At 37.9% G+C, this 26,777-nt stretch overlaps 1 protein-coding gene across 8 annotated transcripts in view; it reads right to left on the bottom strand.

Annotated features, from left to right (window-relative positions):
* The window catches only part of Ate1 (arginyltransferase 1), a 145,430-nt gene that overhangs the window by 93,021 nt on the left and 25,632 nt on the right, over positions 1–26,777 (bottom strand). For all 8 annotated transcript variants that reach the window (XM_027929968.2, XM_027929973.2, XM_027929972.2 and 5 more), the window contains one exon: positions 12,216–12,248. In XM_027929968.2, coding sequence (XP_027785769.2) covers positions 12,216–12,248 — 33 coding nt within the window. The remainder of the gene's footprint in view (positions 1–12,215; positions 12,249–26,777) is intronic.

Below are 26,777 nucleotides of genomic sequence, written 5' to 3'. Positions count from 1 at the left end.
TCCCCAGTCCCTAGCCCCACCCCCCTTTTTAATTTTGAGATAAGGTCTCACTAAGTTGCTAAGGCTGGCCTTGAACTTGTGATCCTCTGTCTCAGCCTCCTGATATGTTGGGATTAGAGGCAAGCATCACCCTGCCTGGCTATATTACTTATTTTAATACACAAAACATTTAAGTGTTTCAAAATAATTCTAAATGATATTTCCCAAATGAGTTGAAAACTTATGACCACATAAAAACCTGCACATAGTTATTTACAACAGCTTTACTCATGATTGAAAAACCTGGAAGCAACTAACATGTCCTTCAATAGGTGAACAGATTCATACAATGGAAAATTGGCAAAAAGAATCAATTATCAAAATCACAAAAAGACAAGAAAGAACCTTAAAAGCATAATGCTAGTGAAAGAAGTTAGAGTAAAAAGCAAAAGGGCTACATACCGTATGATTCCAACCATTCACACTCTAGAAGTGCAAAACATGAGATTAAAAAGATCAGTGGTTGCCACAGGTGGTAGGAGCAGGAGAGCAAAAACCAAGTACAGCACAAGGGACTTTAGGGCAGTGAAACTATTCCCTAGGATTCAGTAATGGTGGATGCATCATTACACCTCTGTCAAAACCCAGAGAATGTAAAAAGCACAATAATACACTAATGTAAACTATGGACTTTAGTGAATAATAATGCAGCAAAATTGGTTCATAAATTGTAATAAATGTACCACAATGCTAGGACCTAAAAATTGTTTGTCTCATCCTAAACACATGCTAAATTTACCCCCCATTATGAGGTATTCAGAAGTAGGATCAAAAATGAATTAATTCATGCATTTATGGAGAATGGGTTATCTTAAGAGTGTTTTAACATAAAAGCCAGTTTGGCTAGTTCTCTCTTATGCTTCCTGCTCTGCCAATAAGAAGGCCACCACCAGAAACAACCTTCAACCTTGGCCAAGAATCATGAGCCAAAACATACCTCTTTTCTCTGTAACTTTCTCAGTCTTTGGTATTGTGTTATTAACAACAGAAAACGGACTTAGATACACACAATAGCAATTTTTCAATTTGGTAGAATCCACTTATTACATCAGAACTTAAAATAATTTATCCCAAATTGGAAATGGAATTTAGTCATTGACACGTAACAGAATTGGGGGAAGAAATAAAAAGGAAGAGACCAAAGAGGACAGGTTTAAATTTTGGTGATATATTACACAGATTAAAACTGAAGTTAGATCTTACAGATGGAAATTTTTTCTAAAGTAGTTTCTGAATCCAAAGCTGGGTGGAAATCAAAGGTCAGACCAAATGTCAAAAGAATAAATGTAAAAGGTATAGAATCAACAAACAGAATAGACCATATTTTGCCTCCTTTCAGGAAAATCACTCATCACTGTGCTACCAGCATTCATTTATCATCTCAGATCTCGGACCCCACCCCAGACCTCTGAAGCCAGGAATGGGCATTAACAAGACACACAGGCACTTCGTGTGGACATTGGGCTTTGGATACACTGGTCTAGGTGACAAGTAGGAGGGCGAGCCAACCTCACTGCATGCAAAGCCCCAGTCAGATCAGAAGGCTGTCAAATGACAGGGGGTGTGTCATTTGGCCAACCAGAGCATGACCTTGAAGACACAGGGGTGGCTTCTTTCCCTCTTCTTTGTCACGTGCCTCACTGGCACTATGGCATTTGTTAAAGGCAGCTGAAACTATAAGAAGGGGCCAGTGAGGTCCAGAGCAAGGCCTGCATTTACGCAGAGCTCCTGTGTACACGGTCCCCATGTTTTTAAATCCATTCATCCTCACAGGTACTGGTCTAACTAATGGCTGGACAAAGACTCTGGACAAAAAAAAACCAAAAAACAGAGAACATGTGTTTGTATATGGGTATATATTCTTCTAGGAGTTAGTAATCCCAAAAGCCTTCACCACTATCACTTTTCCAGAGTCCCCATCTCTACCATGTTGGGTACTAGCTTCCAACATAGGAATATGGCAGGACACCAACATTCAGACCATAGGGCTGGGTGTTCTTTCAGTGCAGTTTGGGCTTGATTTTCTATTGATTGGCTATTTTACAACCCTTCAGTGGCTGGGGTTAACCTGTATATTTCTATCCAGGGAAACAAATAACCCAAAGGTTACAGTTTCCCATCCTGTAAGATTTCATCTAATCTAGCAATCTCGTCTCCATATTTTTATTAAACTGTGTGTGTAACTATATCTATCTAGTTTCAAATGTTCTTTATGCCAATTTTAATGTCTTATTGGCTTTGCATTAACTAATGAGTCAAATTTTATTTGACATGTGTTCATGCTCTGTGTGTATGAGGTCATAATTTTACCTTTTTGAAAATTAGCTAACAGCTTTGGGGATCGTCCACTGAGAAGTTCCCGTGAACTCATTTGACGGAGGGAAGTCAATGAGACACACCTCATGACCTACCAAGCCTTGCATGTCTTTTCTTGGTTCCCGAAGATTCCCAAGCAGCACCAGAGCTCTCACACGGCTCGCTCTATTTCCCTGTGTCTTTTTCTCCCTTTCTAGTAAGTGTATGCTTCTGTTTTTGTTTTTTGTTTACTCGGGACCAATAAATTATCCCAACAGTGGGAGTAATAGTAGGACTTATATCTCTATTGGATGGATGATGGAGATCTACTTTCTGTTGAATGACAGAAGACAGAAAATGTGGTTTGTAATCTTGTTTGTCAGTTTGTATGTTTGTCAGATCAATTAACTAAAGAAAACAGTTCTTTGAGATCTGAATGGAGGCCAAGTGGGCTTATTTCTGACCTGTGGCTAAAGTTGTGAACTTAAACTGAAGAACTCTCTAGAAAATTCAAAAAAGTCTTTACTTTTCAGTAAAATTGATTTATAGAAACAAGCATATGTTTCTATATATACATTTAATTAATGTATATATACATTAATTAAATCTCCAAATTCAGAAAAAATAAACTCCTTACATAAACTGCTACCTCAGAAAGAATTCAAGTTACAGAATCTTTAGATAAATCAAACTGGTTTAAAACCTGGGGTTTAATTCTGGAAAGTAATATGGAGATTCCTCAGAAAACTTGAAATGAAATCACCATTTGACCCAGTTATCCCACTCCTGGGTATATACCCAAAGGACTTAAAATCAGCATACTATATTAACATGGACATATCAATGTTTACAGCAACTCAATTCACAGTAGCTAACATATGGAACTAACCTAGGTGCCCTTCAACAGATGATGGATTTAAAAACATGTGGTACATATACACAATGGAATTCTATTCAGCCTTAAATAAGAATAAAATTATGGCATTTGCCCGAAAATGGATGGAATTGGAGACTATCATGCTGCTAAATGAAATAAGCCAGTCCCCCGCCCAAAAAAAAACCCAAATATTCTCTTTGATATGCAGATGCTAACACAATAAGGGGGAGGTAGATAAGAATAGATGTACTTTGGATTAGACAAAGGGGAATGAAGGGAAGGAGGGGAGTGGGAATAAGAAAGACAGTAGAACGAATAACTTTCCTATTTTCATATATGAATATGAAAATAACATAACTTTCCTATTTTCATATATGAATATACGACCAGTGAAACTCTACATTATGTATAACTACAAGAATGTGAAGTTACACTCCATGTATGTATAACATGTTAAAACACATTCTACTTTCATGTATAACTAAAAAGAAGAATTTTTTTTTAAATTGGGGTTTAAGGAAGAAAAAATTGTCTTTTCTCAGATTTATTAATAATAATACATCAGTAGATTTAAAATAAATAAATCTGCAGGTTTAATGAAAAAATAGTTCAACTGAACTTCTAACAGTACTCATTATACATCAAAAAAAATTAGCAGTATTCCTACACGATGCTTAAGATTTTTAAAATCTATATGCAACTAAACTGAACTATAATTCTGACAAACATGTTTAAACTTATATTTTTTTTGTACTGGGGATTGAACCCATGGGTGCTTAACTACTGAGCCACTTCTCCAGCCCTGTTTTAGATTTTTGTTTAGAGATAGGGTCTAGCTGAATTGCTTGAGGGCCTTGATAAGTTGCTGAGGCTCACTTTGAACTCTCAATCCTCCTGCCTCAACCTCCCCAGCAGCTGGGATTACAGGTGTGTGCCACCACACCCAGCTAAACATTTTTAACTATAGTAAAATACACATAAAATCTACTATTTTAACCATTTTTAAGAGGACAGCTAAGTGATATTAAGTACCTTCACAGTGTTGTACAACTGTCACCATGATTCATCTCCAGAATTTTTCAGCATTCCACATGTACCCATTTAAACAATGACCTCTCCATTGGCCCTGGCAACTGCAACTCTACTTCCTGTCTCTCTGAATTTAACTATTCTACAAATCACATGTGGACTCATAATACACATTCTTTAGTAACTGGCTTGTCTCACAAGGGTCATGTAGTGTGTGCCCTCTGCACACATAACACTCCACTATATGAATATGCCATCTTTTATCCCTCATGTACCAGTGGACACTTGGGTTGCTTCTACCTTCTGACTATTGTGAATCATGCTGCATGAACCCTGCTGCACTGTTCATGTACCTGCTTTAATTTTTTTTTTTTTGCCGGTGCTGGGGATTGAACCTGGCCTTGTAAATGTGAGACAAGCACTCTACCAACTGAGCTATATCCCCAGCCCCACCTGCTTTAATTCTTTTGTGTATATACATCTACAAGTGACATTGGTGGATAGCATGGCAATTCTATCTACAGGTTTCTAAAGTACTTTTCACTTTTTTCCAGTGAAATTGTCCCATTTTTACATTTCCACCAACAATGCAGAGGAGTCCGGATTTCTCCACATCCATAACCAAACAGGTATAAACTGGTATCTCCCTATGGCTGTGATTTGCAATTCCCTAATGATTATATATTATATTTTGTGACAGCTTGAGCAATTTCTAAGATCCCCTGATTATTTTAACATGTAAATAAATTTATTTTAAATTTTTATTTTTGGTACTGGGGATTAAACCCAGGGGCACTTTACCACTAAGCTACATCCCCGGTCCTTTTTATTTTTTTTTTATTTTGAGAGTGGGGCTCACTAAATTGCCTAGGCTGGCCTTAAACTAGCAATTCTTCTGCCTCAGCCTCTGGAGTGGCTGAAATTATAGGCAGGTACCACTATACCCAGCTTATATTAATAAGTTAATGAATAATCTCTGGATATCTGAATAGTTTCTAAAGTAAGATAAACACCAAAATCAGAGCATAATTTAAAGTTTATATACCTTTCCTTCCCATTTCTATATCCCCATAACTTTGGATCATGTCAATAAACACCCATCTTTGCCACTCAGTGTAAGAGGGTATGCACTCTGAGTCTGCGGCAATGCTTGCATACAGTTCTCAATTACCCAACTCCTACCTCTCTGAATAAAAGAGAAGTTACACATCAATGACTGAACCCACACTAATAGCAAAAGTAAGAGATATATGCCTTTATGTATGCTTGGTAATGGGACGGCACTTTTTTTTTTTAACGCAAGAAGTGAGTAGAATGATCCTAAAGTAAAGTGGCAGCTTGTCTGAGAACATAAAAAGAAAAACGAAACTTGAAGGACTATAGCAAGATGTAGGACAGGGGAGTGAATTCTATTTGCCTTGCTTTATAATATCTGAGCTGAAAAGAAGCCATAAAATACATTAAAATGTTGGCTCATTCACTCAGTTTTGAGGGACTTCTCCCTCTAGGATACTCTAGTCACTCTCTTGAAAGAATAAGGGCCAGGATGATTAAGGGACTTGCCAAAGGTTACAAAGCCAGTTTAGGAACATGCCAGGAAGAACCAAAACCTAGAATCTTCAATTTTCAACTCGGGGTTTTTCTCACTAGACACTGCTTCTGTGGTACACCACACTGAAACAGAATCACAATGTGCCCCTGGGTGCTGTTCAACATGATGAAGAAAGGGTTCAGTAAATGTGTTTCTCAAATATGTAATTGTTAGGAATTTAAATATTTCAAAGAACCCATGTTTCAGTCAGCGTTTCTACTGCTACAATCAAAAGACCTGACAAGAACAATCAGAAGAGGAAAAGTTTATTCGGGGGCTCACAGTTTCAGTCCATAGACAGCCGGCTCCATTCCTTGGGGCCCAAGGTAAGGCAGAATGTGATGGTGGAAGAGTGTGGTAGAGGAAAACAGCTCAGAAATCAGAGAAAGACTCCACTTGCCAGACAAACTATATACCCCATGACCACCTCCTCCAGCCACACCCCTCCTGCCTTCAGTTTCCACTCAGCTAATCCCTATCATGAGATTAATTCACTGCTTGGGTCAAGGCTCTCATAACCCCATCATTTCACCTCTAAACCTTCTTGCATTGTCTCACATGTGAGCTTTTTAGGGGACACATAATATTTAAACCATAACAAACCAAAAGGGCTTACTCTTAACATTTAAAACTAAAAACTAGAGACACTGTGACAAAAATTTTAATTGAACTTTACAAAGCTTAAGTAACTGAGGAATTTAATAAGTGTGTCCAAAATAAGAAAGAAACTTATAAAGAATAGATAAAAATCAAGATTTTCTTTAATCTGATATTTCTTTATATTTTAAAACCTAACACACTTCAATAAAAAGAGTTTTAGGGGCTGGAGTTATGGCTCAGTGGTAGAGTGCTCACCTAGCACACATGAGGCACTGGGTGCGATTCTCAGCACCACATTAAGATAAAGATACTGTGTCCATTTACAACTAAGAAATAAATATTTGGGGGCTGGGGATGTGGCTCAAGTGGTAGCATGCTTGCCTAGCATGCGTGAAGCACTGGGTTCGATTCTCAGCACCACATAAAAATAAAATAAACATACTGTGTCCACCTAAAATTAAAAAATAAATATTTAAAAAAAAAGATTTTTAGTAAAGCACCACCAAAATGGCTCACAAAATAACAGAATCCGAAACTTCTTAATTCTACTAGCTAGTCAATATTTATTGAACATTACAACATATACCTAAAAATCAAGAGTTACTATCCTTATGTGGGCCCTTTTTTTAATGTCAGTTCAATTTGAGACTCCTGCTTTTCCGATCTTTTTATGAGGGAAAACACATCCCACAGTGACATTCCAGACTGAGAACTCAATGAATGCCAAGATCAAACAAGACTGACATCCCCATGGAAACTAATCCACCCCAGGATTTACTATTCACACATCTTCTGAAGCATTCATGCACATCTAATGGGCAATGAAAACTGTCAAGGAAGATGACCCTAATTTCCAACACAGTTAAAAAGGTCCTTGGAGTAATGATGAATGCTACTACTTGCTAAAGGAAGCCAGATCCAGCAAGAAGATAGATTGAATGAACTTAAGATTTTAAGATACCATAACTAATCCAAATTCATGCAGAAAAATCTTTAACAAGATGATTTTGTGGTATTTAATGCTTGATTTTCTATTCTAAGTGTGCTTTCTTTTTTCTCAGAATCAGTTTTGATACTTTTATCATTCAGGATCAATTTCTAGAAAAGGACTTCCAAGTGCTATCATTTTACTATGAACTATACTCCCCTTCAATTTATATTGTCTTGATGGTGTCCAAAAACCAGATGGAAGTAAGCTCGTTCCTCTAGTAACCAGCCATAAGCTCAGAAGTACACTCTGGCCAGCACATACAAGTTCCTCTTGCTGGGCAAGGAACAGCGTCTTCAGTTAGTAACTGAGTTCCTTGTCATTAGCCTAGCTCGCAGCCCTGTCCCAGCCAGGAGTACACTCAGATCCAAGTGAAGGGAAGAGCAGTCAAATGACAATCCCAGTGATCTTGCTCCAGAATTCTAATTAGTGCCTCTGGTCTACAGCCTGCTCAACTTCTGATTCAAGAATATGGGACTCAGCCTGAAAAACCAACAACTGTTTCCTAACCTCCATGACCAGAAAAACATCCCTACTTATACTTCAACTTTTGCCCAGCGAACCAAGCTACAACCTAGCTTTTCCCTCTCACTATTCAGTGCCATCAGTGGAATGCTAACCATTCTTTTAAAGATGTCTATGTCCCCTTCAGTTACCTCTTTCTGCACAGGCCCTAGCTCTTTAAACACAGCTGGGTCAACCAAGTACTAGGCTGGAGAACAGATGAAAGCTTCCCCAATTCACAGCTCAACCCTCTTCCTAGCCTTCTCTCCACAACTCTATGGACAGCTGATTCTTAGTGTCCAGAAATTATTCAGACTTCTTTCCAGCTTAACTCATTCTCCCCCCAACCTCATCTCTCCATTACTAGCTTTCCAAGATCCCTTCATTTCTCCAGGACCCACTTTTGGCCTTTCTTTCTTCTACATTTTGCAGAATTCTGATTTTCAGCAAACTTATAAAATGGTAAAACTATCACAATCCAATGTTACAACATTTCTGTCAACTCCCCACAGTATGACACTGTATTGCCCCTGGCCACATGTGGCTACTTAAAGTTAACTAAAATTCAAATGCAGTTCCTACATAGCTCAGCAATACATATGACCACCGGCTACTGTTCTGCAGTGCAGATGCAGGACATTCTGAACAGGAGGGTTCTGACTGGGACCCTTCACAGTTAATAATCAACACGGTTAGATTTAAGGGCCGTCTTGCTACTTATTCTCCATTTGTCCCACTTGCTTTCTGTTCACTCTTCCTTATCTTCTATTAAACTGAACACTCTATCATCATATCTTATCTTCACTATTTGCTTATTAACTCTACCTCTTTCCACCTTTTTTCTTTCTTTTTCTTATGACTGCTCTAGGGCAGTGGTTTTCAACAAGGAACAACTTTGTCCACTAGGGACACCTAGCAAAGTCTGAAGACCATTTACGGCAACTAGGGCAGGGGAGGAGGATATACTGGCATCTAGTGGGCAGAGGCCAAAGGTGCAGCTAGGCTCCTAATGGTCCTTACAACCAAGACTCCCCCAGCCCAAGATGCCCTGGGCACCAAGGCTGAAAAGCCCTGCTGTGGGCTTTACCAAGTGCACCTCCAATTCATCACTCTCTTCAAGTAGTGCTCCAGCTTCTCACTGCGCCACCTCCTCCAGACTCGTGGCTGTGCTGTGGAGTGCCTAGCTAATCTAATCTACTTCTCTGGGCTTGATTTTTTCCTAAGAAGTAATAGATAGTCTGTAAGAATCAACGATGCAGGCAAAGTTAAGCACAGTTCCTGTATATGACAGGTGCTGACTTCCCAGAAGATTTTAGGGATGGGAAAGGAAGGAACAGAAGGCCGAGAAAGCGAGTGGTCTAAGTTGTCCCCGTGCAAGTGTGGCATGACTTGTTCCCAACACTTGTTCCTCGCCCTCTGCTGCTCTACTTCTAAATATGACGATCAGGCTGCGACCAACTGGACTGGCTGGCAAAGTTTGACTCTAAAGAGAATTTCAAGAATCTTTTGGCCTCTGATATATAATCCCTTTTATTTACCTACATTTAATTGAAGACATCTGTAAGTGGTGCCACACAAAATGTAATTCAGACTCAGAAATGTCAATAAAAATGTCTGTAAGGCAGAGGTCCGATGTAAACCTAGCAGGGAGTGCACATCAGCAGCCACAGAGCCACACAGAATTGAAGTAGAATGGAAATATGCGGCCTGACTTGACGAGGTGATAAAAGCTCTTTTCCCATAAAGCTTAATGAGCGCTATTAGTCTTCAGCTTACAGGAATGTAAAAGGGTCAGCTCCACAGAGGGAAGGAGCTGACTCTCCACACATGGTCCATTCAAATGACAACATATCAAATTACTGATGTAATTACTATAACCTGACAATTTCATTAGATTCATGTGGCAGTTAACTGTTTAGGACTTACAACAAAGGGACATGGTTCATTCATAGAAGCTTTTGTAGACAAAATTAAGTTTAAAGTCAGCTTTATTTTCAACTGCAAGTCTCAAGTATGTGTCTCTACCAAACTTATTTTTCTTTCCTTCAAAATTAGGTAGGTGTTGGGTATTTACCATATCTGTAATTTCCCTTCTTCAGCTAAAATAAACTTAATGGCAAAATTAAACATTCTGAGACTTCTAACATCCTCCTGCCTTGGCTCTGCTTGGGCTCTCAGGTGTTGTGCGGTGGCAAAAATACAGAATCCTGGGCTCAGGGCTGCTGAAGGAGCTCTGGGGGGTAGCTGCCACTCACTAAGCCATCAGGCAGGCCCTGTTTAAGTCCCAGCTGTGCAGGGGAGCAACTCAATTTAGCTGCCTTCTCCTTAAAACCCTTACTCCAGGTCACTCCTCTAAGTTCTTAATGAAACTCTATGACATGATTACAAAAACCACTATCAAGGCTATCAATGCACCTCTACCCACTGTGGGTCCTTTATTTGAAGAGTAAAATGATTTAACTTTTCATAGTTGATGCTAATATTTTGTGTATCTCCTCCTTTGATTACTATAAACTTTTAAAACATATTGACTAGAATTTGCATTTTACCTCATTGACTACTTGATCAAATCTAACCAAATGTTATTCAAAGAAACAGAATTTTTTTATTCTAAAAGATCATTATATTCAACATAATAACTCTTTAATTACACTTCACCCAAGTTGCCTTTTTATTATACATATTTTATGGACAAAATTATATATCCTTATATAATTAATTTTTTGATCTTTTCCTTTGTGATACTTCCTACTGCTTCTATAGTAGAAATTGCTTCTTCAATTAAAGAACAGACTATAAAATGTATATTGCCTGCAAGTTTCTTCTGGTTTGGTTTTTGCTTTACACTAAGTTCTTATTTAAAACTCAATTTTTCAGGCATTGTGCTCATGTTTGTTACAAATCAACTCATTTAATTTTAATGACCTTCTAAGTATTATTTCCATTTTTAGATTGCAAAACAGCAATGCAGGATGTCATTATTATAACCCAACAATTTCATTAGACTCATGGCAGTTAACGGTCCTTGGGCCACCTAAGTGCCTCCCATTTCAAAGCCCAGAATATTTCTTTGTTCCCACATGCCCCTCAGACACTGGAGGTTTAGAAAATGTGACCAAACCTGGATGGTACCAGTCTTTCTGGTTTGGTCCCTTTCCCTTGGAGATCACTCAAACTGGCCACCGGAGTGTTTAACGTGCCAGTGTGGGCACCATAACTCATCATGAACAAAAACTGTTTCAATAACCAAATGAACACAAGGTTACAGAAACAGAAAATGAATAACTGCCAGTATGTGGGGAGGTCAAAGATGGGCTTACAAAGGACATAAGACTGAGGCTCAACCATGGAGAGGAATGTGGTTTGAATGAGCTGGAAACAGGGAAAGAAGCACAAAGTGAAATAAGCAATAGATGCAACAGGAAAGGCAAGAGGAAAGCAAGGAGCAGAGCTGGCATGTGTGCGCTGAAGCATCACCTAAGGGAAGAACACAAATACCATAGGATTCCAGCAGCATGGTTCACACCTGCTCCTCTTTGTGGCCTCATTTGAGATGTAGGAATTATTATTTGCATTTTAAAGATAAGAAAACTAAGGCTCCAAGAAGCTGGGATCTGCCCAAGATCATGTGGCTGATGAGTGAAAACATGTTCTTTTTCCAGGTCTTGCCAATCACCTACAAGTTTTTCTGCAACTGCAGCTCACAATGATACCTGGTTCTCTAAACATCGAATCGTTTTTCTTTATCTTAAAATATAATTACTGGATCCTCAGTTCTGTACTGAGAACCAGGATGAGTGTTCAATGAACAGAAAATGAAGCACCCAAAACCATGCCTGTGTGGCAACAGAAGCTCGCTGCAAATCCCCTGCTCCTGTCCAGTCAACTCATGGGCTTTAAAATGGTCTCTCAAACCAGGTGAAACCTCCTCAATTACAGCTTTTGCCTGTGATTTCTCCAGGTCTCTTAACACAAGGTTAATTTATATAGAGTTAAATAAACAATTGTGGGAATAATGGAGATACAAGACTATTTAAAGTGAAGGACTGTTCACTCTACTTACTGAGAAAGAAATGAACTTAAAAAGGAGCAGTGACCAGTTATGAAGGTGAATAGCTGTAACTTGTAGAAAATTTTACCAAAAAAGGCTGTACTCATCCCATTACTATTATTGAAAAATGTGTTACTTCAAAATGATCACTCCTAAATTGTCAAATAAATGCCTAATGAAAGATACCAATATTGATACTCAATTAACAATTCTAGTATCAAAGTCAGTCAGTAACTCTTACCTCCAACGGTGAACTGCAAAGGAATCTCGTGAACTGCAGAGGCAAATTTGAGCAGAATCAATTTATCCAGTCAGTGGGCAAAAAAAGAGAACACAGAAAAAGGAAAAATCATTATACAATTTTCCAGTAAAAGCATCTAAAGTAAACCCAAAAGTCTATATAAAATTAGTGTTTTTATAACATTGTATGGCTCATCCACAGAGGATGAGAAGTCCAACTAGCCCACAGCCCTAGGTACCCAACTTTTTAAATTAGGAGAGTGAATAAATATTCCTAAATATTTGTATAAAAGCAAATAAAGCACAACAATTAGTACCCATTTTTTTTTTAAGTTTTATTTCACAACCTTTATCTTATAGAAACACCCTCTAAGGGAGAAATCAGCAAACTTCCTGACCTTAAATGCCACCAGCAAAGTTAAGTTACTGCCCAAAAAAAAGGGGATACAAACCACAGGGGAAGCCAGGAAAGGTGGAGATAGAGAACTGAGGACCAAGAGAGGAGGGAGGGCACAGGGAGGCTCGCTGTGGGGACAACCTGGCAGTCCTGCTCTCATCTCTCGCTGTTTTTGCCTTCTTTTCTCTCAACTCAAATCTCCCCTTCCGCCCTTCCTTTTTGGCTTTCTCCCACTCTCCCTCCCTCCTTTACCCTCTCTCTCCTTTTTAATGTGTATCAGATTTCTAGAAAACCACCCAAAACAGCATTATATGCTGCTTGTCTCTCAGCATTTAAAGAAGGAAGCAATGGGCAGCTGGTGGGAGTGGGGTGGGGGGTGGCAGGGGACGACAAAGCAAATTGTAGGCTGGCTATGAAACGAGGACTGTCACATAGCTTCACACATGATGGTAATTCATGTCTTCACAGATATATTTACAGAAAAAAAAAAAAAAACATTTCAAATTCCTTGATATTTACTATAATATCCAAGTAGTATATAAACTCATATTTCTAAACACAAATTAACTACAATAAACTGGGCATGGTGGTGCACGCCTGGAGGCTAAGGCAAGAGCATCATAAGTTCCAGGCCAACCTCTACAACTTGTTGAGGCCCTAAGGACTTAATGAGACCCTGTCTCAAAATAAAACAAAAAATGGGCTGAGAATGTGATTCAGTGATTAAGCAACCCTGGGTTCGATCCCCAGGACCCCCACACACACACCAAATTAACTACAATAAAATGCAATGGAAGGCCTGTTTCTAAGCACTCAGCTTCCTCTCCACAACAAAGCCAGGCAGCACTTAATAGGAGTTTAAATAATTTGTATTCTCCTTCAGAGACACACCTTGAAATATTTACCAATGAAATCATATGAGGCCTGGGATTTCCTACTAGATTACTACAGAAGGTAGAAGGAAGTAATGTGGGAGTGTGAGGATAAAGTAAGATTGTCTGTGATATGAAACTAGTGAGATGAGGCAATGAATACATAGGATTCATTGTGATTATCTCTACTTTGTGAACATTTAAGGTTTTCCATAATAAAGTTTGAAAATATATTTCAGACACACCCTCCCCAAAACTCAATAAATATACTCCTAAAATATCGCTAGTGCATTTCAAAGCTATGCAATTGATTAGCATCACCTAGGGCCTAGATGACATGATACATTAAAATACAGACTCTAGAAATGTTTCCTTAAATATCCATGTGCAATTCCGTTATCTTAATATTACGAGAACTTTCTGAAAGTGCAAGATACATCAAAATGCTAAGTCTTCGGAATGCTGATATGAAAGAAGTCTCTGTATTAAAACTGAAAATCCAAGCTTTGTAGTCTTGGATTCTCCTCCAGTAGCCCAACCAAGACAACTGCTATTCCTCCCCCCAGGAGTCACAAGTGCCAGTTGAAATGCTACCCAATTTCAACAGTGGAAAAAAAAAAAAAAAAGCAAAGTGTGGTGAGTTTTTATTTTAAAATCAGAAATTTGATATTACAGGGTTTCTACACTTTACCCCTGGAAGTGCATGATAACTATGTACACAAACTTTTGAGTTTATAAGTAGTTCTGTAAGTGATACATTAATTAAGACAGAAGCTACTTTAAATAACAAAAGAAACATATAAATAGTAAGAAAACTAAGTTTCCTTGAAGCTCCATAACTTACATTCATCTTTGGCATATATATGTGTAACATTTGTGTCACAGCTTTTTCAAAATAGAACTAAAAATTCTTATCTTGTTTGAACTGCCAAAACATGAAATACAAAAGTTTCCAATCCTGAAGCAGTAAAAACAGAATAACAAATCACAAGACACAGATTCACACTATTCCCAGACATGAAAGATTTCAGAAAATGCCGCTTCTCCATCAGCACGCCAAAAAAACCCATGGATATCCCATGTTTGAATTCAGTTGACTTCATAAGTCTCACAATGAAGTTATACATCTTATGTTAGGTACAGATGCTTATACCTTCAAAACTAAAAATTATAAATAAAAAAAAAAAAAAACATGATTGCAAATACATTTTGTACATACACTGCAACTGACATAGAAAAAGTGCCCTTTTAACAAATGCTACCATGCAGTCTTGTCATAGTAACAAAAAGGCTATAGCTCCCACTAGGCCGGGTGGCACACGTCTGTAATCCTGGAGGCTCAGGAGGCTGAGGCAGGAGGATTGCAACTTCAAAGCCAGTCTCAACAAAAGCAAGGCACTAAATAACTCAGTGAGACCCTGTCTCTAAAGACAATACAAAATAGGGCTGGCCCCCCCAAAAAGGCTATTGCTCAATTTTTCTGAGGCTAAAAACTACTAATAAATAAATTTTACTAAAGTTTAAAAAAAAAAGAAAAGATTATGTCCATAGTGAGGACCCATATTTATACCTCAATACCATTTTTCTAATATGGCCGTCAAATAAGAAATAAAGGACAGAGTTAATGTTTAAAAGATTCTGTTCAAGATATTTAGCATAATATTGAGAAAAATGAAATAAAGATTTTAGCATATTTTACACAATTATCTTAACTGATTTTAGATTCAGTAAGAAATTTTACAGAAAAGGGAAATACAACACCAAAATGCAATTTTTAAAAAGATAAATCACATTTCAAAAAATTTCTTCTACACCAAAGAATATCTGTGAGGCGTTTCCATCAAAGTAGATTTCCAAGTCTTATAATTGCTCCTACACATTCCCAGAACTTCCTTGCATTAACCAAATATTTCTACTGTCATAGTTCCTTTTATTTATTGTGTGACACTTGCTGTCTTACAAATTATCAAGGAACAGGTCTATTCTAAGTGGATTCTAATAAAATGTTATTTGGAATTGTGCAATTATCAATCTAAATCACATTTCAGTACAAAATCCCAAATTTTTCTATCAGGAATTTGGAAGCCTTAATTCAATTAAGATTCTAAATTAGCCAGGTATGGTGGCGCACACCTGTAATCCCAGAGGCTAGGCAGGCTGAGGCAGGAAGATCGTGAGTTCATAGCTAGTCTCAGCAACTTACCAAGGCCCTAAGCAAGTCAGCTAGACCCTGTCTCAATAAAAATTTTAAAAGGAGGGGAGCAGTGGTTGGGGATGTGGTTCAGTGGTTAAGTGCCCCTGAGGGGCAATCCCCAGTATGGAGGAAAAAAAGATTCTAAATTATGTTAAGTAACATTTTAGACCCCTTTCTCACAGCCTACAGTCCTATAATTTTTGGTACATTTTTACAACTATTTTTAAATTGTCTGCTTTAGTGTAAAACTGTTTTGTGTTAAGAATGTCTCTCTTATAAATCTACAATTCTCAGAAATTAATCTTATTTCACAAAAGAAATAAAGTTCATTGTTCCATATTTTACAACAGAAAAATAAAGCCTTCATATATAACCTAAAGACACAACTAGCCCCCATTTTTTTAAAAACTCATCCTAAGAATTAAGTCTGTACTTGAGGGAGTTAAAACTAAGGTTTGAGAATAAGGGTCTTGCTTATCCCACTAGTGGGGAATAAGAAAAGTAGATTCAGGTGATTCTCTGAAATCATTTTTTAGAGCTACTCCCTGTTCCATTTGCCAGCAATGCATATGAAAGGACCTTGCACACTATCTCTTCTGATTAGACCTAGAATCCTGAACAAAACATTAAGCATCAATATAGCTTAAGACGACAATGAAGATCTTCTTTACATTTTAATGTACTTAAACCTACGTCTTCTGAGTTAGTGAAAGGAAACGTGAACAGTTTCTCATCTGTAAGAAGATTTTGGGCAAACCACTTTTCTTGGTTTGTGCCATGGCATGCCAGGCTTTTCAGACATTTCTTAAAAATGATTCCATGACCAAATATACTTGGGAAACACTGTTTTCTAAGCTGCCTCACCTCTTTTCTTCCTTGCCTTCAAAACTTACAAGGTATACTGCAAATTCCTAAATTTACAAACAAGAAACACTTCAACTTCATTTCACTCAGTTATTTGCAAAGTTACCTGACTAGCGATTTTTGTTTATTTTTAATTTTATGTAACATCTATTAATATTCTGCAGAATCAATTTTCCACAAAACTTGTTCCAGAAAAAACACTGGTCCATGCCAGCTCTGATTTGGTTCCCCCATCTGTACTTACTAGGAACACCCTCTGAAAATACTCAGTATGGCTCTCAACAATGTAAAAAAAAACTCCATTATAAATGTCAATGAATCACTATTCTTTTTTCCCTTTAAAAGATCTGGTTCAAACCCAGTGACACCTCTCTCAAGGGGGTCCTTATAAGAACCTTCGGGGTTGGTAGATGGGCCAATGCTCAAGACAACACCATGGAAGGAACTATAATAAAATGCCCCAGGATGACTAGAATTAATAATCTATACCAACAGAAGTCAGAATGCAGTTAGCATATGGGGGGACAGTTCTGACTGGGAGGGAGCACAAGGGAGTCCTGAGCATGCTGAAAATGTTCTCTCAATCTGAATGGTGACTCAAGAGTATATACCAATATATTCAACAAGGCATACATACACCTAAGACTTACATACTTTACTAATACAAATTAAAAAATTAAATATTAAAAAGTAGAAAACACTACCAAGTTTCTCCTAGGGATTCTTCCTCAAATCATTAAAACCACAGAATTTTATGGCTAAAAGAATCTTTTCAAACACCTAGTCCTACTCTTTACTTTATAATACATAAACTGAGGCCCAGAAATGTTATTTTATAGACAACAACAAAACTAGGGTTAGAACCCAGAAACCTTTCCAATCCATTGGTCCCTTCATTAAACAAAGGACTTTACAACACCATTACTCAGAACTTAACAAGAGCACAACAAAATCCAGAGATACCAAGAGCTTCAACTAAAAACTAAAATGAGGTGACAAGCAGGTGTTCAACAAGTTTACAACAAAATACACAACTTTATAACACCAACCAATATGGCTAATAAATGGCAAAAAGGGAGGGGGTTAAAAAGATCATTCACAGAAAGAGAAACCATTAATAAGAACAGAGACATGCCATGACTTGCCTTCCTGCCTGCTGGTGTCCCTGCTATACTGTCCCATCCACCCGAAATGCAGCCCTTCAGATGCACCACAGGTGCATGCAGGCTTCTCCAGGCAGGTGTCTGCCAGAGCCTCCTCCGGGCACCTGTCTCCGGTCCCCACCACCAGCCCATCCCTGGCCTCCCCCTAATTCCTCTAAGAAGCACTCGTCACTCTGACACTCTACTGCACCCCTGTCTATTATTCTCCCTCCTCTCTGGCATCAGTCTCCCTGAGGTCAAGAACTTTCCTCTGTTCCCTGGAGTCTAAAGGAATGCCTGGCACACAGAGGAGCTAAGTAAACATCTGCTGCTCACATCTACGCACTTAACCACGCACCCCCAAGCCAAAAGAACAGACGTGTTCACTCTTCTGTGAATGGAATTGAAGATTTTTATTTCCCTCCCCCCATGATTCTCCACAGAGCCTGGCTGCTTTACAAAATCAGGTCATGTGGTCAAGGTGAGACACCATGAACCAAGGGAAGCAGTCACCAGTAAGGAAGAGCTGGTACCACAGATGTTTTTCTGAGGAACATCTGTGTCCCTGGGGCAGCCCTTTAACATCCAGCAAGTGTCATGTCTAAGGGAGCAACTACTCAAAGATACTCTGGACAAAACTAGATATCACTTCAATGACACTAGGTTGGGCAAAAGAATTCAAATTGATGACCCTGGACTCAAAGGATGGATGGAAGGAAGGAAGGAAAGATAAAAGAACAGAAGAAAAGAAACAGGGAAGGATGGTTTGACCTTGAAAAACTAAGTATCTTCCGGAAATCTGAAAAACATCAATTAAGGATAGGTGGAAAAGAATACAGAACCTAAGAAATCAAAGTTAGCAGAAAAATCATGGTCAAGACCAAATTTGGTTTTAAAATCATTTGGACAAAGTATTGAAAATAAAATATATCATCAGCAATTTCATTATCAGAAATAAATACCTGATTATAATAATAATGGACACAGATACTGCTCACATACTTTTCAGACCAACAGATTTCAAATAAAATCAAACACTCCCTCTCATCCTGCCAGGTACACATATTTCAAATAATTTTTAACATTAGCATTTTAACATTTTTCACATTAATGCAAATTCATGAAAAGAAGCTTTAAAAGTTTTTTCTTTGATTTGCCTTTGCCTGGTTTTGGAATCAGGGTGATATTGGCCTCATAGAATGAGTTTGGAAATGTTCCCTCTTTTTCTATTTCATGAAATAATTTGAGGAGTATTGGTATTAGTTCTCTATTAAAGGTCTTGTATAACTCAGCTGTGTATCCATCCAGTCCTGAGCTTTTCTTGGTTGGTAGGCTTCTGATGGCGTCTTCTGTCATTGCTTGAAATTGATATGTTTAAATCTTGTATATCATCCTGGTTCAGTTTAGGCAAATCATGTGACTCTAGAAACTTGTCAATGCCTTAAGTATTTTCTATTTTATTGGAGTACAAACTTTCAAAATAATTTTTATTTATCTTCTGTATTTCTGTAGTGTCTGTCATAATATTTCCTTTTTCATCACAGATGTTACTAATTTGAGTTTTCTCTCTCCTTCATTAGCATGGCTAAAGGGTTATCATTTTATTTATTTTTTCAAAGAACCAACTTTCTGTTTTGTCAATTTTTTGAATTGTTTCTTTTGTTTTGATTTCATTGATTTCAGCTCTGATTTTAATTATTTCCTATCTTCTACTGCTTTTGGTGTTGATTTGTTCTTCTTTTTCTAGGGCTTTGAGATGTAATGTTAGGATAAAAAGTCAACAAATAAATGACCTAAGTACATGTATGAAAACATGAATGGTGTGACTCTACTTTGTGTACAACAGAGATATGAAATTCTTATATTTGCATAATATAAATTGAATTGTGTTCTGCTATCATATATAACAAACTAGAATAAATAAATTTTTTAAAAAGAAGCTTTAAAAATATTTTAAGTTCACTTTGTTAGTAAAATGCACAAGAATCGTGTCTTATTCCTCCATGCATAGCTCTACCATAGTGAATGGAATGTACCAGGAATTAAATGTTTATGTGACTGACTGAAATGAAAAATAACATTCCTCCACAGCCCAGGGGAAAGAAATATGGGAATGATTCAAAGTATGAAATTTTGAGCTATTTCTAGAATAATTGTTACATAAAAGCCAACACATGTATATATCAATATTTTACTTTCTACATATTTTTAAGGCAGAATTATCCTCTGGACAAATAATCATATATACAATATTTTTTAAATTTTTATAACTGACTACTGACTAGAAGAAAATCAACTGCTTTTTAATCATGCAGGAAGTTACCTAAAAAATATTTGGCATATAAAATGAATTACCATGGCAAAAAATACAAGCTTTCCTTATTTAGACTAGTCATCAATAGGCAGTATTGTTCACTTGTCAAGTCATTACCAGGAGGTCATAAAACCTGATGCTCCTCAGATTTAATGGAAAAAACAGACCTAAAATACAAAAGCAAAGACAAATGGTGCTCACAGCCCGATTATTCCTATCAAATGAGCTTTGCACTCACTAAAACCTGCTTAGCTCATAGCAGGTAAACTTCTCAACACTCTCATGCAGGAAATTAAAAGCAGCTTTTACTTATTACAGCAGGACAACTGTCAAGTGCTTCTGACATCATTTGAGTTCTCCTTTTTGCTTACATCCAAAGTCCCAAGAACACTATTTTCTTCCGGAGCAGTTTACAATTTGGCAACAACTGAGTTCTCTCTCCAGCTGTTTCTTAAAACAGTTAACTCAGCTGCTCGTTCATTCAGCTGATACTCACTGGCCAGCAGAGTCCATCACAGACTCTCTGCTGGGCAGTGTATCTCATCCTGGCGAGCATCTTTACAAGATGGTGTAACAAGAACAGAGTGTGCTATTAATTTAGGTAATCCAATATACTAATTCATCAAAAGGAGAGACCTATTCTAATAAGCAAAAGCTCTTCCAAAAACCAGAAACACCAATTCTCCCTTGTCTCCAGTCCTGAGTAAAGTAGTTCAGAAACACACAACCAACCAACCCTTCACCAAGCAATGCCTTTTATTTGTCTTACATGGTGAAATAGGATGAGTTACTAAAAATTCTTAGTATGCAGTGACACGTCTATAATTTGAACAACTTGGGAGGCTGAGGCAGAAGGATGGCAAATTCTAGGCCAGCCTGGGCAACTTAGCAAGACCCTGACTAAAAATTAAAAAATAAAAAGGGCTGAAGACAGGGCTCAGTGGTAGAGCACCCCTGGGTTCAATTCCTGGTACTGCAAAAAAAAAAAAAATCTTGGAGCTGGGGACAGCTCAGTGGTAGAACACTGGCACAGCACATGTAAGGCTCTGGTTCAATCCCCAGCACCAAAAAAAAAAAACCTTAATTTTAAAGACTAAAATTACATGTTGACGAACCAAACTGGTATAAATATCATACTTTTTCCTTTGAAAGGACTAATTCTAATTTAACACTAAAATGTAAAACATGGTCTCTTAATTCAAACAAATATACTAATTAAAATGGAAAACAAAACTACAAGGAAAATGTAATTGTGTCTCTAAATGCCGACCAGCGGATTCTGGAGAAGCACCACTGCTCTGCCCTGACCTCAGTCTCTGATGACTCTGAGGGCCTGTCACCAGAAGTCCAGCCAGGGCTAACTTGGCCAAGCCCCCATCAGGTACAGTGTCACCTAATCCTCACAACTAGCCCTGTTGTAACATCCCCTCACCCACGTTTACAACTGAGGACTCTCTGAAGTGGCAGAAGCATGAGGATCTGGGAACCTGCTAAAGCCACACAGGTGCTAAGTGGGAAGCACAGAGCTCACACTCACCCCAGATGCCACTCCGCCTTCACCGCCTCTGTATCCGACCCAATCAGCATGGATCGCGCCTGGTAGCACCTTAATGCCATTCAACCCAAATGACTTACCAGGCACACACGCTCTGACACGCTCTGAAGCAAGTGGCTCATCAAGAGCCCTCACTCATCCCATGCCAGACATTCCATCTGGCATCTGTCAGTCCACGTCACAGACCATTACTCAACTCTGAGAAACTGCAAGTACGCTAAAGTCCACTGTGCTCATCGTGGTTACGTTAAGTTTCACCGTAACCAGGGGTCAAGTACCAAGGGACTCCAGAATTTCAGACATACAACCAAAGATAAGCCCCAGGAAAAAACAGCCAAGAGAAAGAAACAGAAAGGGATTTCCTCGGGCTATGTCCCCATTCACAGAGGAACTCCTTGGGCTCTTTTGCCCATTTTCTTCTTGACTGTAATTTTACTAACAATAAACATGGTGACCTAGTTTCCAAGCTAATAACCAACACTTCCACCAATCCACTCCTATACCTATACCTGCACTACTTGTCTCACCAAGCCCCCTGCTAACCAACCACATAACTGGCTATTTCTTGGTGCTTATTATTTAATGACTACCTCTGCCATCCCCACCCTCACTGTATAATGTAAGTTTTGCAAGAGCAAAAAATCTTTATCTGATTTATTCATGGTTTGGTTAATTGTAGCAGATGCCTCTCAAACAGTACCTGGCACATCGTAGGTGCTCAGTAAGTATTTTAACAAACACACCAAGAAACCACAAATTAGAAAGGGAACAATTCTAATACTAGACAAGCTAACATAACAAGAATTAGCAGTAAGAAATTTTCTGTACAGTCCTAGCAGCCAAGGGAATTTTTGTAAACATACTCATAATTTCATTACCTAACATAATGATTGATATGCAATAGATGCTAAATGTTATTTTTAATGACACAAATGAAATTTAACTCCAAAGTACCATTAGACAAAAAATACCTTCAAAGGCACAGATATCTGGAATGCATATTCCTTTTAATTTGAAAAATTTGTAGAATTCTATTAAACATACTTTTGCTTGTATTTAAATTTTAGAAATTGATTACAGTTCAAATGTAATAATTTCATGTTTATTTCTCTTTAATTTGTATTATTTATCAATGCATATGTACTGAGAATATATGATACCATGGACTAAGATTATTTCTTGTAAAAATTTTTCAAGTTAAAATGACTTCATAGTTTCAGTTAAAAACATTGTTGAGGAATATTTAAAAAAAAAAAAAATAGCAAGAAAGAGAAAGGCTAAAAGGTCACAACAGCAACTTTGGAGAAAGTGGCAGTGGGGAGGGCACAGGCACACTGAAAAGGGCAAGAGCAGAATAACACTCCTGGGAACAGGAACGTCAGTGCCCCTTAGCACTGTTAGAAAGCACGCAAGAATGCACTCCTCTGTGCAAAGACTGCTATTTTAAGTTAGCAGAGGGCACAAAATCTTACAATAAAAATATTTTGATTATCTGCAAATGTTGCTTATGTTGAGAACTTCCATCACTGATGTCAGTTATTCTATATTAATTATTTTGGCCAACTTTAGCTTTTTCATTTGACAATCCCGTGTAAAAAAAGTACAAATACCAAATAGAATATTACTCAGCCATAAAAAGAATGAAACTGTAGCATTTGCCAGTAAATAGATGGAACTGGAGACTATCCTGTTAAGTAAAATAAGCCAATCCTAAAAAACCAAAGGCTGCATGTTCTCCCCCATATGCGGATGCTAACGCACATCAGTAACAGTAAGAGGGGAGGGGAGGGAAGAAGAGAAGTTCACTGGATTAGACCAAGGGGATGAAGGGAAGGGAAGAAAAGGGAGAGGGGAATAGGAAACACAGCAGAATGAACTGGACATGACTCTCCTATGTTCCTATAATGAATATGCGACCAGTGAAGCTCCATGTCATGTACAATCACAAGAATGGAGTTCTAATTAGAATAAGTTATACTCCATGTATGTATAATAGGTCAAGATACACTCTACTGTCATATGTATCTAAAAATATATTAAATTTTTTTTACTATTTTAAAAAGCTGAAAATAAATACATAAATAAGTACGGAAATTTCTAGTCATTATTCTACCACTAACCATTCATGCCTCCTTGGGTAATTTCTTCCTCTAAATAAGAGAAGTTAATCCATATAGTTACAAAAGAATGTTGTTGATGCTATGATTTTGTGATCTGAGGCAATTTAGGTAATTATTAACCAAAAGAAACTTAAAAAAAAAAAAATGTTTCCTGTGCTAGCTTTAATTCTACCACTCTGATCTCTCCAGAAAGTAATATTATGCTGGGAAAAACAGTACCTTTTCTCCAGTTAATTTGGTAGCAAATGTTTCATCATAGACCATGGGACAGACTATAGTATACCAGAGAGCTGACTTAGAAGGTGCTCATAAAAAGTAGTTTTGATTAAATTATACAAATAATTGTCTAAACCGTCTATTCTATTCAAGTTAGCCTTGGCCTTAAAAATATATTTAGGGATTGGGGTATAGCTCAGTGATAGAGTATTTACCTAGTATGCATGACATCCTAGGTTCGTTTCTCAGCAACTCCCACAAAATACATTTTTTTAATTTAAAAATGTTCAAATCCTGCCACCATATAAATTCAATTAATTATATGCCAGAATTAAATATTTATTAAATAGTACATGCATATACGTGATTGGTCTCTTTACCTAATTGAAAATGTCAATTCTTTGACACACTGAATATTTTCTAAATAAAAGTTATTATTTTCACATATAGAGTAAAACTGTAAAGACAAAGGAAGCTGAAAGGTTCTCTAGGTTAATTCCTGAAATTATTTCAATATTTAACAAGCAAAGAATCATTCGTAATTATCATTTTAATGCATCAATGCAGATTACTTGTAATCACCTTAGCAAAAGAGCATTTATGCAGGCTCCAGGGCTGCAAACCCACCAGCTCCACAGGAGGCACTGAGGCAGGACACAGAGCAACCGCATGCTCCTGACTTGCAGCACCCCCTGGTGGCTGGAGTGAAATAACAGGCCAGTACTCCACCACTCCCCCTGCTCCACAGGTCAGAGTGGACCCATGTTTCCCCCTATCTTTTCCACACCAGCTGTCAAATGACATATGCCTGACTACAAGATAACTTTCAACAAATAAGTACTCCTCAGAAGGGCAGTCTCCTTATGTTTCAGTCTGTACTGGAAATCTTCTGGCTTAACTTTAAACAGCTCCCTGGGAAAGCCCAGAAACAAACAAACAAACAAAATAATGAACCAAGGAAACTGTATAACACAAAAGGGAAACCTAGGATGTGCTTTTAGGAAAAGGGATAGGGATCCAAGAGGATGCTCAGAATGGTTCTCCTCAGAATGGGTCTCTTGGTGAAAGAAGGGGAAATACAACTGTGTGTGTCTGCTTATTTTTACAAAACCAACACAGCTTCTGAAGGACAAGCCAGACACCGATCAGTATGACCACAGGCGAGGGGCACTGACCAACGCTGAGCAAAAGAAATCCTGTTAAACAGACTGTTCCACTTAGAGTACAAAAAGACCAAGCTAATCTGCAGAGTTATAAGTGGACAATAAAGAGTGAAGGAAAAAATGGGGGCTAAAAGGGCTGGTAGGAATCGATTTCTTAACTGAGGGCTGGTGACCCGAACTCAGTTTGTGAAATATCATCTACCTTAATACACACATTTACTCTTCTATTTTTAAACTTCAAATTATACTTAAATAAAATTTTGTTTTTGTGTTTTGTTTTTCAGGTACTGGGGATTGAATCTAGGGCCTCATATGTGCAAGGTCAATACAAAGTTTTTAAAAACTCACTTCCAACAAAAAATATTTAACCTTTTAAGAATGCCTCCCGACTCCACTACTGAGCATTGAACTTACAGGTGCTCTATTACTGAGCTACCTTTCCAGCCATTTTTATTTTTTGAGACAAGGTCTTATTAAGTTCCAGAGGCTAGCCTCACACTTGCAAACCTCCTCCCTCAGCCTCCCAAGTAGCTGGGATTACAGGTATGTACCACTGCTCCCAGATTAACTTTTAAGATGAAAGACCTAATTACTAGAAAACAAATCCTGAATATAGGACATTCTAAAGACAATTGACTTAAGTGCCTAAAAAATGTCCAAGTCATTCAAAGACTAAAAACAGTCACATTATAAACACAGCATGAACATAACAGTCAAGCAATGTGTGAACTTTGACTGGACCCTCTTTTTTTTTTTTTTCTTAAAGCTATAAAAGGTATTTAAGTATAATTGGGAACATGTGAATATGATTTGGGGCTTTAAAGCATTTCTGTGAATTTGTAAGGAGTGACAGACATTGTGGTTATACAGGAGAATTGCTCTCAGGAAAAGTGTGCTTACCACCTGCTGGGGAGTGTCACACGTCCACAGCTTAATTTCAAAAGGTTCAGGCAAAAGAGGAGAAAAGAAAATCAGACCTGACGAAAGTGTTAAATAGGGTGAACCCTGGCGAATGGTGTCTGGATAGCTCATCACATTTTTCTAGAGAGCAGGCAGTGCCCGGCTGAGTCTCCCCACACTGTACAGCAGGAGTTTTCAGGCTGTGCCTGCCCTCCCTACTCCGATACATAAAGCAGCAGTTTGCCCTGAGCTGCTCAGTTTCCTAGTACTAAGGCAGAATGACTGGGAACTCGTCTGGACAAACAGACAACCACCAGATGTTGGACATACAGAATTTAACAAGAATAATCCCCAGCTGCGAAACACGATAATAAGACACAACCTGATAAATCATGCTAATAAAAATACTCACCATGGCTGGGCATGGTGGTGCATGCCTATAATCCCAGAGGCTCAGAAAGCTGAGACAGGAGGATGGTGAGTTCAAAGCCAGCCTCAGCAAAAACAAGGCGCTAAGCAACTCAGTGAGACCCTGTCTCTAAATAAAATACAAAATAGGGCTGGGCATGTGGCTCAATGGTCCAGTGCCTTTGAGTTCGATCCCCAGTACCCACCCCCAAAATTTAAAGTTTCAAAGGAAAAAGACGGGGTAAAGAAGTTAATATGAAGAAATTAAGACAAACTGTTGTAGGATAGAAGAATCTAAAATGATGTAACAATAAAAATGTAACATAAATAGTGATGAGATACTAATTTTTAAAAAATAAGAAAATGTAAAATAAGGACTAAATACTAGATTATGTTTACAAATTATAAATTTTCTAGG

The sequence above is a fragment of the Marmota flaviventris genome, chromosome 4 (assembly GCF_047511675.1).
Source record: "Marmota flaviventris isolate mMarFla1 chromosome 4, mMarFla1.hap1, whole genome shotgun sequence".
Lineage (NCBI taxonomy): Eukaryota > Metazoa > Chordata > Mammalia > Rodentia > Sciuridae > Marmota > Marmota flaviventris.
The sequence above is the reverse complement of the archived record's forward strand: the minus strand, read 5'-3'. Positions and strand labels throughout refer to the sequence as shown.